At 42.7% G+C, this 18,219-nt stretch overlaps 1 protein-coding gene across 4 annotated transcripts in view; it reads right to left on the bottom strand.

The window, feature by feature from the left end:
• nbeab (neurobeachin b) overlaps positions 1-18,219 on the bottom strand; it is a 192,236-nt gene that overhangs the window by 5,139 nt on the left and 168,878 nt on the right. For all 4 annotated transcript variants that reach the window (XM_076100866.1, XM_076100863.1, XM_076100864.1 and 1 more), the window contains 10 exons: positions 15,057-15,209; positions 12,484-12,651; positions 7,846-7,935; positions 6,642-6,834; positions 5,778-5,849; positions 5,488-5,643; positions 4,576-4,746; positions 1,843-1,944; positions 1,299-1,495; positions 590-741 (listed from right to left, as the gene is read on the bottom strand). In XM_076100866.1, coding sequence (XP_075956981.1) covers positions 590-741; positions 1,299-1,495; positions 1,843-1,944; positions 4,576-4,746; positions 5,488-5,643; positions 5,778-5,849; positions 6,642-6,834; positions 7,846-7,935; positions 12,484-12,651; positions 15,057-15,209 — 1,454 coding nt within the window. The remainder of the gene's footprint in view (positions 1-589; positions 742-1,298; positions 1,496-1,842; positions 1,945-4,575; positions 4,747-5,487; positions 5,644-5,777; positions 5,850-6,641; positions 6,835-7,845; positions 7,936-12,483; positions 12,652-15,056; positions 15,210-18,219) is intronic.

Genomic DNA, 18,219 nt, shown 5'->3' with positions numbered 1-18,219 from the left:
TACATTTTTATGGCATACTATTTAGTGAAAATGTTTATGGCATACCATATTTTTTCACATGACTATTCAGAAATATGTCAGTGCTTACTATGCTATGACTTGAATATGACTTTTTAATTACGTACTACTCTATGATTTTTTTTAGAACATTTTGTAGTGAAATCTGGCAGACTATACTATTCCTTTTCCATGACATAATATGCCAGGGGTTTTCAAAGTTTTTATGATTAAGTGCCAATTTAGGGAGCCACCATATGATTGACAGTAAAAGACCATACATAAAACATGTAAGTATATTTTCCATCTCAATTCCAGATTATACTGCCAAATTGTCCACCAAAAATGGCTAACTTTAGCTAACAACACTAGCATTGATGATAGAGCATAATTGCTGCAAAGTAGTAAATGTAAGCTATTGAAAGTGAAAGTATTGAAAACGACCACGAATGATTAAAATATAATGCATGTATTTCTTGCCACATTCAGGGGCTGCACTAAATGTTAATGTTGGCCACACTTTGAGAAGCTATACTGTATATGATGAGTGGGAGAGAAAGTATTAATATGGTTTTCTGTATACTGCTCTGACCTTTGATCGTGTGATAGGTCCATAGCTCGGATACCAGCATCACAGCCGGGGTAGACGTAAAGCTGTTTGAAGTCACAGGCCTGCCACACCTCCACCACACCATTATCCCCACCTGTGGCAAGGTTGTGGCCATCACTGCTCAGCAGAATAGCCTACAATTGGTACAGAGAGCGGTTCAACATGTCACTTACAAATGAACTTTTATTGTACCTAACGATAGTTGTCTTGCTGGAGCATGTAAAAGATGTAATTGAATGACAAATGCCTCTATACACAAATTGAATGACTACATTTGTGATCGTAGAGCTTCATGTACACTATGAGAATAACATGCAGCAGCGATGTGCAGTTGCTTTGTACACTAAGTGTTGTACAGATTCAGATGGATAATGGTAATAATACTATTTATACAATTATAATTATAATATTTACATCTCAAAACCTGGCAGGGACGACTTTGACTTCCCTCCCCCTAAAACAATGTATATTATGATCCAGGCCATATAAAGTATTTGATCCACAAACATACTATATCAGTCAGATTGCTCTGTTCACTGAATGCCTCAGTGGCTCAGTATTTAAATCCAATTTATATACTTAAAGATTTGTAGCTGAGCAACGATTTGAATCGTTAAAGTACCTAAGACTGCAGATGAACAAAGATACATTCACACCTCTAATGGATTATACTGGTGTCAAAAAGTCCTACCCTGGTGGAATCATTGACTTCCATCTGTGCCAGCAGTTTTCCATTAATGCTGAAGTTGCAGAAGCGCCCCCTCTCATAGTAGATGATGCAGTGGCCCTCACTGGACACCGAGATGAGCCGGGGGTACTGATAGTAGTCTGGTCCCTCCAGAGCCCGAAGCAGGTCCCCTGTGATGGTGTGGACCAGACATGGACCTTCTGCCGAACCGAAACATACAAATAAGAGCAAACTGCTATCATGTAAAACATCTATGCTGTCTTTATAAATCAGACAATAAAATGTCTACAGTTCTACAGCGTGCACAGAAATATATTCCTTGTTCCACCACTTTCTGTGAGGCATTTGCATGTTGTTCAGCTGGGTAAACATGCAGGTCTAGAGTTTTCATTGAAATAAAATACCTGTCTATCTATGTGGGTTGGTAATAGACTGGTAACCTAAAGTATTGTATTCCAATCTGCCAGCTCAAAGCACGAGTGCCCCTCGCTTGCTCTTTCCTCTCTGATGGCGATGACATTAAGGGGGAACAGAAAAGTACACTGACCTTTGGCTCCGCTGATGACCAGGCCCAGCTCTGCACAGACTGATACACACACAACTTCCTGGTCATGACCCGTCAAAACTGCTCGTGGCGCTGGATAGTCACCTAAAGAATGACACATATACGTACAATATGATAAAACAAATGGCTTGGCTAAACTGATTAAATGTATTGAATGACACTGAAAACATCAGCTAAAAAAATCGGAATATCCGAATAGGTGATCTAAATTTATTGGTTGAAATTCTGTGCAATGGTCTTCAATAACCACCACACCTTCACAAGGGAATAAAGTCAAATCAAATCAAAAACACAAGCACAGTGATTGTGACACACATCTGCGAGTAGGGAGGTCCCTTTGAATTGTCATGTAAATGCAAGGATGCCCACCGATGGCAGCCGAGCCACTTGATTTCATCCCATGTGTCACATGATTGATGATGACCAGGGGAGAGGTTAGTGAGGGGAGTTTCGCAGCACCGGAGCCGACCTCTGGGCTCATTCGGAAATGCACTGATCTCCAATACTGAATAAACCCTCATCATGTCCCTAAATACTGCTGCGTCTTACGGAGAGTTTAACATATTGAATCCATTACTAACATAATGCAATCAGGAGAAATAATATGTATTTGACAACAAAAAATGAAATGCAGACCAAATGCAGCCAAAGGAAAGGCAAATAAACCGTCTAAAATGTACATGAAGTATTAAACCTCAAAGGTAGGGGTAGGAGGAGTTAGATAGGAATTCTGTGTCAACAGAAAAACAAAAATACTTATATTTAATTGTATATTTTCTGATATTCTTTTATTTTAAAGTTTTATTGTTACTTTTAAATAAGATAATCACACTACAGTTTGTGTGTTCCACTAGTGATGGCAAACTCAAATGAACATATACACTATTTATTGGTGTCCACATGTGACTTAAAGTTCAGCCAATTCAGTAAAAGTTTCTCTATCCTCCACGATAACAGTTAAGTCCTGATAGATGATGTGGACATGTGTCAGACGGCTCTCCTCCTCTCTTATCCCCTCCTCCTCCTCCCCCATCATCTCCTCGTCTAGCTCGGCATATCGCCTCTGCAGCTGTAGCGGTCCAGTCAGTGAGCTGGACTGTGATCGATGCAGCACAGTCCCTTAGAGACCAGGACCTGAGCAGCGCTGTCAGTCCCGGCACCCACTGCTGAGGGAAGCTGAATAGGACAAGTGTCAGAAAAAGCCTCCAGGGGGAAAACGGGTCCTTGTGCAGCTCACCTAACCGACAAAAGATTCAATCAGCCTGCATTGCGTACCCCCCACCTTCTCCTAGCCCTTGGGACAAGCCGAAGTCACCCACCACAATTACCCAGTGCAAATATCCCCTTGCACCGGTGTGATGGGCCGAGTCTGTGAGGCAGGGCCATGATTGAGCTGGAAGTTATTTTAATTATTATACATTTAAGACACATGCAGCCTTTTGGGGCAAATCAATTTCTTTGGCTTGCCACAGGGATGAGGAAGCAGTGATCCGGAGGGCTGCTGCTACATATTCACACAACCTTCAACCAGCAAAATAGAAAACGTAATAAGTATGAAATCACCAGAATGAGACTTGTGTAAAAGATTGTTCAATGAAAAAGCAAATAAGTACGGGAATACAGAGGACTCTGGTGCTCTGTGTGGTATATGACATTCATTTGAGGGCTTCAAATGTGAAGACATGAAAGGGCGGTCTTGGTTTATCCCTGAGGATCCTTGCAAATGCCTGCTAACTATATTTGAACATGACTGATAATGACTGGCTGTAGATATTTGTACAATGCCGTGTCAAACATACAGTATGTAAAGTTTTTAGCTGATTCTGCACTGCCCCTGTTCCTTCACACAGTCCAGGTTCCCACACACTTGCTCTGCATTCTAGAACCAAGTTAGATTATTATCTGCTGCCCAACGTGTTTCTGACATCATGATATATTGATTAGTTATTGATAAGACATTGGAAGTGATTTGATTGAGTGAAAACACATCCTGTGTCTTGTTTCTTGAGATGAGCTGTGTACTTTCCTTCTCCATTGTCCATTTGAAGATGCATTGTAAGCACTGGCAGTGTGAATATCAGGGGAATACTGGTTTCTAGTGCTTTTGCCCCTTGCTAATTGGAGGCACCCAAGCTGAAATTCTTAATTAACTGTCGGAGCCTCTGTGAAGTTAATTAGAGAACACTTGCAACTAAACCAGAGCTCATAGAATCTGTGACAATTCAAATACAAACATTTTATAGCACACACACATACTCCTCCCCATCTTCAGTTTTCCAATTCCACACCATATATGGTGCTCCTCACTTGAAATGTACTGTATATCTGTTTTCCGTACCCTGATGGATTGTTTTGAACACACACAATCAGCGACAATATGCAACTAAATTAACTGAGCAGAAGAAACAACACTGGGGTCTACCATTTTGAATGCCAAGACATCTGGAGTCCTCTATTTGAAAGCAGCTCTAATATATCATATCTACAGTGCTGATAAATGATCCTCTCTCTGTCTCTCCACATTATTTGATTTCTAGGGTAGAACGCCTTTTTCCACTATTGATCAAAGGCTCTTGCTTTACAACCAAGTAGCATTTTTCGCTGATGAAATACTCAACAACGTAAAGAGATTCCTGTAACCTTGTCCAGAGGGTGATGCTACTGTATACACTCTGTGTGTGAGCATGGCATGTATGTAGTCTTTCTCTGACTCACTGTTATTGGGATTGTCGCCGATAATATGGTGCCGTCCACTCCAATACCACAGCAGAAGTGTAGCATCCCTGGACCCAGAGACGATGTAGCAGTCTCCTCCAATGTAGGACTCTGATCTGGCCAGACACGTCACCACGTCCCAGTGGCCGAAAACTATCTGGGTCAGCTTGCCTAAAGAAAATATTTACAAACATGTTTTTGCTAAATTGCTAGTCAGATGTTCCTGAAATGAAACATGATAAAACTACTGCTGGCTGTTTTTTCAAAGCCCCACAAGCCCCCCTGTAGTTAAGAGAGTATTGAATGAAATAGTGAAAAAATGTTTCCGATGTGGAAATCAGTAGTTCCCAGCCTTTCGGTTTATGACCTCTTAAAATGAAACAATGTCTGCTTGTTACCCCTCATCACAGATTATGGCTTTAGTGTGGACAGAGTTGAGCAATCCAAACCACAATAGTGTTTTTTCTCTCTTAGTTTGTAATATCGAAAGGATGTTTGTAGGCGGGAAGAGTTGAACGTTTCCAGTATTTAAGGGAAAAGAAAAAGATGAAAAAAAAACAGATTCTTTCCCCATCCTGTCAACCCTCTTGTGAGATTCATCTCATCCCCTTGTGGATGTCGTAACCCCCAAGTTTGGAACCATTTAGTTAAATGCTGCTTGTCAAGCTGCAGTGATAATCATTTATATAATTAAACAGCTTTGTTGCTGATATTGCTCCGGGGGAATTATAGTCAATGGAAAGGAAATTAGCAGAAACTTATCAGTGAGTTCAAGTGTATTACAGTATATTCATCAATTTGTCTCCAAAGCTTGTCAGGAGAGACAATACTGTATTATTCCTATCGTAGCACTCAGCCCTCCACACATCGGTGCACACCTCTACAGGAAATAGAGTTTACACTGTAACCTACCTGTCTCGGAGGAGTACACACGAAAGCTCTTGTCCCAGAAGCCACACACCAGTATGTAACGGTTGTCAGCTGTCACCACAAAACAGTGTGTTGTGATTTGGATGCTCTGGTCCACTAGGTCTGTGATCTGACGCTTGTTGCTTCCAGTACTGTTGGCTGTGGAAGAAAAAAAAGGAAAAGCAGAACTCATGTCAATACCTGAGGTGTTCAACTTATTAATTAAGTCCCTTATAGCTAAATCAGATATAAAAGTCAAAGGTCAATTTGTTTCAACAAGGAAGCTTACTCACCAACCAGAGAATCCATCTCTATAGGAAGGTGATGGGCCTGCTCAAGAGAGTAGCCTGGTGCTCCTCGGAGACCTGGATTCAGACAGGGATACATAAGGAAATTATTTCTCACCTCTGCACGTGTGCATTCATGCATTCTTAAACACACACACACACACACACACACACACACACACACTCTTCCATCAGGTCGATCAGAAAAATTTCCATCTGTCTTACTAGGCGTTTTTACTTGGCGTCAGAAGTGTCAAACTGAATGGAGACATTTCATCCATACAATCTGTATCTGGAGCCAGTTTCAAAACGGCAACATGCCTGAAAATATGGAAACCATATTATCATCATTATTCTGAAAAGCCAAACCACATTTCCCTCCTCTCCGACAGGATGGCAAGGGTGCTGCAGCTGTGTTCATTAGTGTGGGAGCAGCCAGAGCAGCCACACAGTGCGGACTCTTTGGTCCTGAGCTCAGTGTGTCTCTACAGTGACAGATGGGGACGTGTGAGGAGAATGTGGTGCAGTTGCGGCCTAATTTCCTAGTAACCATTGCTTTGGCCCTCTGACCCCGAGGTGAAGCCGATTCTCAGGGAGGGGCTCTGTGGGTAATGTTGTTCACACATGTCTGAAAAGGAACATGTGGAAACACTCATGGTCAGCTTACCTAGGAGGTGCTAGCCTCTCACATAGCCAGCTGGCTACAGGTCTATTATGGGTGGTGGGCAGGTTTGTGTGAGACAGTGATGAAGTGATTTTACAGGGCCACTGCTGTGGTAGGTATCACATGTGGTATTGCACTTTTTTTTTACAAGGGCATATGTGTATGCTTGAACACAGCACCTGCCATGTGTGTTGAGCTCCACTCACCAACGGTATTGTGCCATCGGTTGACGGCAAATACGCGGCTGCAGGTGACAGTGACCACAGCAGGTATGGTGAGATGGGGCAGGGTGTTGGCGGCAATATGGGTTACTGGCGAATTGGATGGAAACTTCAACACCATGATGACATCCTGCTGCATCTGGTCCTTGAACATGAGGGGACTCTGTGGAAGGAAACACTATTGAGTAGAAGAGAGAAAAGACGGGGTGTAAAGGATGGAGGGATGTGATGGTGGTAAAGGAGGAGGAGTACAAGGAAAGAGGAGCAGGAAGAGGACGGGGATGGAGAATATGAATAGAAGAGGTATGAAAAGATCGGAGAAAAATAATGGAAAGAACCAATTAGTGTGGAGGTTGGAGGAAAAACTAGGTTCAGACACAGAGGAGAGCTTCATGCACTGCCCCCTTCGGACAGTGCAGTCAGACGAGGGACTGGTCAGACAAGGGTAAGACATGGAAAACTGAGATGGTGTATGCTGTAAACATGAGATGGTGCATATATGGTACACATGTATCAGAAAGATTGAGATTTGTCCAGAAAGAAGAAGCATTAAAAGAGACTGCATGAGGTTTTGAAGATGCGCTTATTTCACCACTGTAAAAATTCAGCTCAACCTTTAGAACACTTGATAATACTACATGTATAGCATAAGTAAAAGCAATGGAGGTGATGGTGATCCTGACCATACTCTTGAGTTGTGAGCCAGATTTGGCTCTCATCTTGTCTCAAATTTGGAAGGCTTTTGACAGTAGTGTATGAAAATAACTAGTCTATTGCAAACGTAGAAAATGTATCTAAAAGGTCTTAAAGGGATCTGCCTTACAAAGAGAGAACCATGTGGAGATAATGATGAAAGAGGGGAGCTACTAGGCCAGTAGGGAGCACTCTTCCCTTTACACCACACTGCTAGTAGGAAGTAACAACTATAAAACAGGGCAGACAACTAGTACTGAAAATTTGTTGTTATATTGTGGGTCTGTGACCTACATGAGGTAAGCCCTCCGAAATATTGAACTTTTGTTATAACAGAGTGGATTGAGGGAAATATATATAAGGAGAGTAAGAAATCAGGGACAACACAGGCACGCACACCATCACCATCCAGGCTTGCACAGGTCGACACATCCTTTCTCACACACACCACCACCAGAGGTGCAGGGAATTTTCCCAGCATGCTCGTGGCTCTCACCAGGTGCATGGCGGAGCTGCGTGGAGGATGTGGCTCAATAAGCAACTGAGATGGCGCCTGTCCAAAGCTCTGGATCTGTGCCTCTGTGGCCTGCGGGAGAGAGAGAGAGCAGAGAAGGGGAGAGAGAGAGAGAGCGGCTGTCACAATCAATATGCATCAAAGTGATGGGTCAATGCGTTACTTGACAATGCAAGCAAATCCTAACTCAGCCGTGCTTCTGAGGAAAGGGGGAGGAAAAGGAAAAGGGGAGCACTCCCAATCCGCCTGGGTGCCCCCCCCCCCCCCCCCAAGCCTGCAGAGTCATCCAAGTGTTAGTATGGAAGAGACAAGCCTTTTCCTATTAACATGCTTCAGTTAACCATTCCCATTTCCAGGCGCAGGGGCCCCCACTGCATAAACGTTAACCTGGAGTGACATCCAGCTAGGACTGCAGCAGGCCGGCCTGCTTTTAGATGTTCTTGTGCTTGAAACAAAGGGGAAAAGCATGTCCATGTGCACACATAACTATGAAACAGAGACACAAAATCACACAAGCAGACCAAAGCAATTTGGCAGAGGGTACCTTGATGAAGGATGACTTATTGGTTATATAATGTGAGTATGGATGCTTGAGACAAAGAAGAAAAAAAACTAAAAACAGCACATGTCGCACCCTGAGTACAGGAGAAAAAACTGGAGGAATCAAGCATTTACTATAATTAGAAAATAACTTCCTTTTATACAGACAAAAGATCTCCCTTGTCTCCAGTGAGCGAGGAAAGAACAAGCAGTAAGAGCTGCTGAGCTTGACTGAAAGTGGGGCACTCCATGGTAGAAGTGATTGATGTGACTGGAGCCACTTCCACCATCAGAGGGGAGCTTGTAGACGTCCGTCAATGCCACTGTGCACAATGGAACATACATCGCTCAGCCTTTCGCCCGCCCTTCTGACTGCCTGGGTGACTAGCCCTCATTTTTCCTCCGCCTGTACACACCACTCACAATCAAAAGGACCTATTGGGTAGCACATGCCACAGAGGGAGATGTGGGAAGGGAAGTTTGGAGGTGATACTGATTCAGGACAGGCCACCTGCAAGCCAAACAGTCTCCCCCAACACCCCCTGGTCACTTCCTATCTTTTGCAGCACCAAAAAAGGCGCTGTCCACACGGTTGAGCGCTGTCGCACTGCAGTGAAAGTTTCATGTGAGTTGGTGAGCAAATTTGGCAACCATTAAGTGCTGGTCAGTGTTTCTTTACAACGCAGTCCGTCAAGTAATAAGCAGCTGACATTATGGCTATTTAAGGTTAGGTTTGGGGTGAGGGGTCATGATGTCTGTTCAAATAAAGAAATTTGATACAAAGATCAGAAAGACTGAGGAGGCCATGTGGACAGCATCACCATATTTCTTGTGATGATTCTATTAAAAGGGAAACTGGGCAGCTGCATGTCCCGTTTTGGGATCTTGACACCCAATAATTGTTTCCAGAGTGCAAGGGGAATGATTTGTCCATATGTGTTTGTGTTTTTGTGTGTGTAGGGGGAAGGGAGTCCGACTTGTTGAAGGTTAACTCAAGTACACGTTCCTCCACTGCATAATCAAAACATGTCAATATTTTTCAGGTGCTTCAACACTAATCCTCTCTGAGGTATGTCAAAAACGTGTCTCTATCTCCGTTTGAGATGGAGAGCACTTAACAGGCATTTCATTAGTTTAAGTCACTTCAGGCTCTACTTTTTTGGCTGATAAGTGACACTTATTGCCAAAGCCATCTGGATGATCTCCCCTCCCAGCAACAACTGCCTTGCTTGGGTGAGCACCAAACATCCATCATAACACACTGTGTCTGCATGTCTGTTTGTGTGACTTTGTTCGCATCTGATTTTGGCATGAACGAAAGGCTTCAGAGGTGAGCGGCTGCAGCTCTTTCTCTATCTGCTGCCTGGTTCCCAAACTGGTGACAGAGAGACTCCGTGGAGGATGATCCCCCCCCAACAGCATCCTCCAGTGCACTCATGCAATGCAGCAACACAACAGCTCTGTCAGACAGAATGCAAACATGGCCTTGCAGTGACCCGCTAAGAAGCGTGGGATCATGCTGAGTCACGACACCTGAGATCAGCGACGGCTAGTACAAATATGAAGCTGCTCAACCTTTAACCTTTTGACAGACTCTGCAGATTGCAAAAGCAAATTGCTTTCATTAGTTAATTCTGGCTTTTAAGTAGTTAAACTGATTGTAAAAACAGATAAAGCAGCACAGAAACCATACTGACGCATGCCAATACACAAACAAACTACTAACATAATTGTTGTGTAATTGTGATACTCCCTCATGTGACGACACTGCTGCCCATCCTTTTTTTGTTTAAGACAAGCTAGCTGGATTTATTTAAATCCTTAAGTACTAACAAAGAATTAGCCTGAGGGTGTTTCTTGAGTGACAGCTTGGGAGTTGACATGAGCACTACTGTATGTGGGAGCAGAAATGTCTCAAACAATGTGTTTACCAGTAGGTGAGTATCTCTAGTGCAGTTATCATCAATGACAATGTACACAGATTCCTTTTCTATGTGATACATATAAAAGAAGTGTCTTATCATTAAGGTCAAGCATTTAAACACTTGTGTCCCATCACTATGAGAAGATCAAGGTGAAATCAATTTGAATATACCTCAGCTACTTCAAACACTTCATTGGCTAGCCACAGCACACTTTGTTGTCTCTGTCGATTCAGAGTGGACGGGAGGGACAGTGTCCCACTGATGAATAATTTGTCTGTTTACTTCTGAGTGACACAGCGATCTGAATCAAGGGGTTGCTGTCATGTTTTCCCATAAAAGAAGGCCGTCAGGAGGAGCATTGCATAGAAGGGCTGCTGTTCCGGCAGTGTGCCCAGTAGACCTGTCATCGTGCCCTCAACCAGAGGCCCGGCGGCGTGTCAGAGGGTGTCATCATTTCAATCTGACACATGGGCGGAAATTATCTCTCATGACCTCTAATGTATTGACATTTTAAACGCCTTAATTGTTATGACTAACGCCAGATATGCAGCTTCACCTGTCAGGCCCAGAATGAATCAATACCCCGGAGTCAGTCGTCACATTTCAGCAGGTCTTAGCGAGACATTCATTTGGCATTTTTCCATGCTCCACCTCACTGACTCAGCCACGCAGCTCACAGACCTGGCCTGTGCGTGATAGTAGGAGTTGTAAAAAGTAATGTGAATGATGACACGATAAATCCTGCAGAAATCACCAATCAATCATTTTACTATAGACTGTGAAGGAAATTGCTCAACTTAAATCCAGAATCAAAGTACAGTAAAACTGTACCTAAATCTAATATAATACTGGAAAGTTAATATGCATTTTTTTTATTTTCTACACTATATTTTTTCAGTATTATTGTTAAAAAATTACAATGATCTCATTTGGAATTGCCAATAAATCTTCTGTGCAAGGAAAGACAATTATATATTAACTGGACTGTCTAGACTTACTCACAATGCATTCTTAGGATACTGCTTGGTTTTAGTGTATGGAGTTTAGATATACAAGGTTATACTTTATGTATCAGGGAGAGGAAGAATCTATCTGGAATGAGAAACATGATTGAAGGTATGAAGGCTTGTCGTAATTAGTGCTCATCATACCAGCATTACATCAGTTGCAATTAGCTGAGGCAATTTCTCTCTCCAGCACAAATACATTCACATGTCACAATAGCGACAACATCAACTGGGCACAATTAGGGAGTCTGAGTAGCAGGCTTCCTAATGTGCAACTAACTAACAGTACTGTCATCTCTCAGGGTAACAGTAGGCAGGGTGTAAGACAGCTAAAACCCCTCATGCAAAATATGCTAAATAAAAAAGGCATCACCTAAATCTTCCTCAAAATGATGGAAACCAAACCTCTCACAATATGGTTTGGTAATTAGATCAGCCAAATCTTCTGCAGGTGATTTGCATAGTGGTCACTTGATAAATAAAGGCTCCCCTGGAAGTGACAGTATATAAATGACTTGTTTTGCAGACAGCAGATGGTGGATATCACAGGGAGAGACAAGCTCAAACTGGAAAGTACCACAATGCACGCCAGCTGCTGCAGTCTCTGGTCCCCTTTCCCCTCTACGCAATTAAGCTATTCACGAGTAGTACAGCCGAGCTAATAGATATTCAATTAATTTGTTAAGAACAAAAGGATTCAGTCCCTCATCTATTGACAGAGTGACCTCTGTTGATTGATCAAAGAGCTCAATGAGGTTCATTGATCTGATTAAGGAAAGGAACATACAGTATATTGAGCACCAGGAAGAAAAGAGCAAAGAATCCCGATGTTAGGAGGAACTATGAACAATGCAGACAGATATTAAAAGATTACTGTTTATTGAGAGAGAAAGAGAAAATTAATAACTCATGTCATCACAAAATGAAGCTAATCTCAAAGCAAACTCGATGACTCAGCAGCTCTGCCAAATTCTCTCACGGGCTACATTTGCATGACACAATAATTGATTGACAGATGCGTGATATGAATGCTCCCGGAGCTCCAACACATGCCAAGACAAATAGAGACAGGAAGTTGTGCCTATGGTGAATAAGAGAGGGGGGAGGGGCTTTGTCTCCATGGCAATGTGTGTGTGTGTGTGCCTTACCTCTCTGAGCAAAGGGTCAGTGATACTGTCCAGCTTGACGGAGCCCTCGTAAGTCAGGTAGTGAAAGACGTTGAGGGCACGCACCGCCTCCGGGCCTCGCTGCTTGTAGCCAAAAATAAGGTCAATCCACTGATGCAGCTGACATGACACAAACTCGCTTTCCAGGGCCTGTGAGAGAAGTACAGGGCAATTAGAGGTGAGAGGCACACCAGCAGCACACAGCACATGGGCCAAAACACAACAACGAACACAACGAAACACAGCCTACTTTGCTTTTTACACAAATTAGCTACCAGGGCATTACTTCACATACAACCACCTAAAACTAATTATGAGTACTGTAAGATTTTACTTAAGTTAAACAAATAAACAAATAAATATTTGACTGTTTTATTTAGTGCATAAATATTTATATATTATATATGAAATAATAATAAAGAAAATACAAATAAACTGTATCCCCTCCTTTTAATGTAATCAACGAACTCAGGACAAGCCTCTCATATCACATTTCTCTCTCTACTGAAAATAACCAGCCGACCACGTTTGCATGGAGACAAAGAAATTGGTTCAAATCTAACAGGGATCCATTTTACTGTAAAACCATCCGCAGGAGCAACATTGATAAATTACTTGTGAGCGTTAAAAGGGAGACTTGATTTCTTGTGGGAGTGTTAGTGAGAGATTTGGAATATGATTCAATGCTGATCATTATTATAAATATACCATTGGAAGCCATGCAATGGGGGGTTGATGTATTGTTCCACAACACGGTACGACATAATTCCTCTATGCATCCTGGTGTAAGGCTTTGCTAGAGGAATTTACACTCCTCCCCTCCCGTCAGGAATAACAGCCATTACCAACAAAGCCTGCTCGAGCACACAGAGGCAGAGTTTGCCACAGGGCATATCACTTCAATTGAAAGTGGCACATGCAAAGATGGGAAGTGGGAGGAAGAGAGAGAGAGAGAGGGAGGGAGGGAGGGAGGGAGGAAGGGACAAAGAGAGGGAGGGAAGGGAAAAAGAGAAAGAGTGAGACAGAGGGGAGGCAGAGAGAGAGATTTACTGACAGAAATGAAATAATAGAGGAAGCGAGACTGTGGGCTAGCTAGGGATCAGAACAAAAGAAAGACAAAAAAATGGAGGACTATGAATGTCTAGGCGTTGAATACACTGGTCTGCGAATGTAACAATGCAAGGCAGAATCACACATGTATTCTTCAACAGTAGGAAAATATCCACTGTAATCCTTTTTTTCAGTCATCCTTTCTCCTTGTTTTGGAGATGCAGACATGCCCTTAACAACTCCCCGGCTATCCCGTCTCTCTACCATCCTCCCCCCAAACTGCCGGTATACAAGCCAGATAGAGCTCAACCAGGCAGCATGGGTAGAGCACAGGAAAAGGTCACCTACATAAGACCAGCCCAGATCTGTCACTCCAGCCGAAAAGGTCAAGTGTGTTCCCAGAGCCTCTTTCAACCTCTGGTCCAAAAACACTGTGGCCCCCAACCTCAGGAAACATAACCTGCATGAAACTGTGTCTTCCTAGCAGTATTATTAAAGTTTCTGAGGTTTTAAGGAGGAACTACTCATCAAGCCTAAATTAGAATGCATACGTGGCCATTCATCATGTAATTTTGAACGGAATTGAGTTGAGCCGTTGAGTTTCTACAGTAAGTGATTCCAGATTAAAGGGAGAACAAGGATTATCTGACGGCAAAAGATATGTTGGATCTCCTTTTCCTTCTCCGTGCTGCTCCTGAAATCTGCTGGGAGTAGTGGTGGACCACATGTTGATAGGCTGTCTGTTTCAAGCGTGCACACACAGACGTTCACACACATACACACAGAAAGGGCCCTGCACACTGCCAAAGTGATGAGTCCCGACATTACAGAAGGTAACATTATAGGGCAAACTTGCCCTCAGTCCTGTCCTTTAGTGACATCACTGGGGTCAGGGGTACAGTGTTAGTATTGAGCGGTGCACTTTCTTAGATGCTTCATGAATAAGACAAGGAGACACAGATGCATGGGAAGGTTAGCAGGAAGAGTGGGAAATGGATTTCTTTGCTGCTGTGAGACAGAGGCAGAAGACCTAAATGCAAAGAATTAATTTAAACAATACATCTAAAGTACATAACCCCGACCTTTAGTAGAATCTCAGTTTAGTACTAAAATGGGCTATGTTGATGTGTATTATAAGTAAAAAAAATACACCACTGTACGTAACATGACATGATGTAGTGCGCCATATACTGTAGTGAATGAAGATGGTCTCTGCTGATGAGTATAAGAAGGGGCCAATAATCATTATACTGTCATTATTCACCTTGGTAATAATGACATTACTGCAACCTAAACTGACAACGAAAAAAAGGAGAAGTAATGTTTTGTGGGCAGAGACCCAAAAAAAAGCAGAAAATGGACAATAATGAGGTGGTATGTTCCGTTATTAGTATTTAGGTTTCCTAATATTATATTTGGGTAATAAAGGTAGTAGTAGCATATTCAGGTATAATTTTGGCACAAGTAACTCTACCATTTTAGCCTGACACATGCCTAAACCTTACCATCCGGTTGATCCTAACAAGATCTTCAGGCTTCTTGGCCCAGGCAGGCAAGTCCACGTCACAAACCATGGTCCTGCCCTCCCTCATTCCCAGATGGTAGCCGTTGCTGTTGACAAACATCTCCGGGAGGTAGTAGAATTCAGGAATCAGTTCCTGCGTTTAAAAGGAAGAGAGATGTTACATTTTTACAGCTCACCGACGAGACCACAACTTTTAATACCACAATTTGCACCATATAATCGCCCAACAATTCAACAAAGTGCAAGAAATAACATATGTGGTGACATAGCCACGAAAAACCAGAGAAAAAAAAGGCTCTGTATCCCACTGAGATGAAGTGAGAATTCAAGGGGAAAGGTAACACAAACAAACTTAACAGCAGGCCACGAGAAGGCGGTGAGAGGTGCTAGTCCAGTTATTCCAGGCAGAGGTGTAATGTGTGTTAAATGAAACTGGAACTGAGTTGGGTTTTTCTGCCTGGTCTCTGGGCTCTTGTGATGGGGTCAGGACCTCGCAGCAGAGGGGAAGTCAGCATGGTAAAGGAGCCCCCTACATAAAGTCTGGTGTGATTCCATACACTGAAGAAGAGAGCAAATATTTACCTGTGTTTTGAAGACTATTCCTACATTTCTGGGAATTTCTCCTGTCTCCAATGACCACACTGGTATTTATACATTTAAGTACTAAGTAGGTATCATTTCATAACTTTCGGTCAACCATTTATATATCATGAACATCAGAGATTGTTCCAAAACTCTCACAACATTTATGTTTGCTTATTATTTGTCATCCGGGTTTGTTTTTCCAAAAAACACATCTTTCACAATGCTCTTTGGCAGGTACATTTAGATGTCATACTGTCCTAAGGAACCTATGACATACAGCTCTTGCAAGCAGTTAATCTAAAAACTATGGCATGCTTTGGATAGGTAATGGGCTCAACACACAAAACTAATGGTATGGTTAAATTCTAACGATAAGGCATTTGCAACATAAATTACTGTATGTATACTCTCTGCGATTTTGCAGTCCCCACTCTGACCCTTTATCCTCCTAATCATACAGCTCAGAAAGGATGAGTTAGTAAAGCCTCTGCACAATGAGGCATATGCACACGAGGAATGTAGATCCTCCACTCTGTCCTCATTAGAAAACATACTCACAAGAAAAGTTAAATGCTGTTGTCTGTCTCTTAGCCTGAGATTATAAAGGAGAGTGCAAGACAGTATTTTAACTCCTTGTAACAGGCTTGTTTTATGAATGCTGCGTTTGTCAGATTGAGTAGTACAATGAAGTTTTATATTGCCTATGGGATACATAACGTGCAGAGCTTTTAGGCCCCTATAAATCACGGGGTTTTGACAGGACAAAATAGCATGACATGGTACAGGCCAATAACACTGCTGGTCTGCTGTTGGTCACATTTCACCCTCCGCACACCAAAGGGAAGGTAGTAAAGTAGCCATTCCTCTCGGTTTCCCTCTGTCTCTCACATACACAAAACTGCACTTTCCCTCCCCTTTTTTTATTCGTAAACTTCCTGCCGTAACTCACCGCCAAGCCGTTAAAACTGCCAGCTCTGTATTCAAGCCAGCCTCCCATGGCAGCCATTAATTCTGCAACAGCATCGTAATGGGCTAACAAGTCAATCACACATGCCTCCATTGCTTTACACTGTGTCACCTTAATGACATGTTCGTCAAAATCTGTCACCGGTGGAGTGCTGCTGGATTCCTTCAGACAGCACGGTGGCAGTTTGTGTGCGTGTATGAGAGTATATGTATGTGTGCCCACTACTTCCAAGAAAAGTCTGTCTGTCCCTGCCCGTGGTGGCTGTGCCAGCTTAAACTAGCTGTGTATGCACATAGAAATAAATGAGAAGTTTGGATGCACAATAATGATGGGGTGGTCGAGGAGGTGAGGGTTTGGTCAGCACAGGATTGTTTCCATTTGACTTGCTCTTTTAGGAGGTCATCCCCATCAGGGGTTCAGCCTCCTTTGGTCTTGTCGTCATTACGGCTGGAGGAGGCCGGGGTTAATGAAGGGGAGACCCTGGTAAAAACAAGCTGCCTTTTAATCAGAGACCTGATGGCCCGCTCGGTGTACTGGGCCGGAGCTGACCTTAACCCCGGACTCTCCGCTCAGTATCAGTTGGTACTTTGTGGCTGTGCATGGCATTTGTGTGTCTGTCTATATGTTTGAGTGCCTTTCAGTTGGCATAAATGCAAATGCAAATGATCATATTGAGCAATGCCCTTTTAATACATAGTATGTTCAAGATTATATAAAAATAACCTAAATACTAGGTTGAAAGGTATGAAAGAAATATAAGAGAGATAACTGACATTAAAATGATAATGAAAGGATCACAGCAACATTCTAAATCTTAGTCATTAAAGTGGCATTGCCTCATAGTTTACCCCTATCACACCATGAGTAAACCAAACAAGCGCTTGCATAATATTTTCCTGCTTCTAATACATTATGAAATACTGTTAGCATTGTCCTCCACAGTACAATGCCTTTTCTAATAGATCACTAACCATCCAATGTGTGTAAAAACAAATGCATGCAGACATACAAGTAGTTGAAAGTAGACTGTATTTGTTAACAGGGTGGCTTTGACTATTCAGCTGTTCGCTGGCTCGCAGCTTTCTGCCTCCGTCTCACATAGTTGGCTGCTCTCCCCCCATCCTGGCGAGTAAAAGCCCTGTCCGTACATAAAAGACTACATTTTAAATAGCTTTTGTCATTAATGCTTTATTAATTGCCTGGGGCAACACTACCCGATGCAGGGTGTGCTAGAAATATATGACACTTTGAGGTCAGTGCGTATTCCTGCTGCGTGTTAGGCAGTGGGCAAAATGGAGGCGTATCAGCAGGGTTCAGCGTTTTCGGTGACTGCTCTGTGGATTTGCAGTGGGAGGGCTTTGTCTTTCTCTCAGACACAGCCTTTGTTCAAACTCATGAGTGCTTGCATGCACAGATACAAGATCAGTCTACCTTTGAGGTGGTTTGTTTTCTGCATGAGACAAATCAAATGTGCATTTCTAATTGCTTAGGGTATTCCTGTACAATGTGGGTCTTTGTGATTCGCTGTTTGGATGAGACATATATAATTAATGGTATATATTTTTGCAGTGGTTTTGAAGCACATTGGCTG

The sequence above is a fragment of the Anarhichas minor genome, unplaced genomic scaffold (genome assembly GCF_050575085.1).
Source record: "Anarhichas minor isolate MPS153535 unplaced genomic scaffold, ASM5057508v1 ptg000026l, whole genome shotgun sequence".
NCBI lineage: Eukaryota > Metazoa > Chordata > Actinopteri > Perciformes > Anarhichadidae > Anarhichas > Anarhichas minor.
This window is presented reverse-complemented; position numbering and strand designations above follow the sequence as displayed.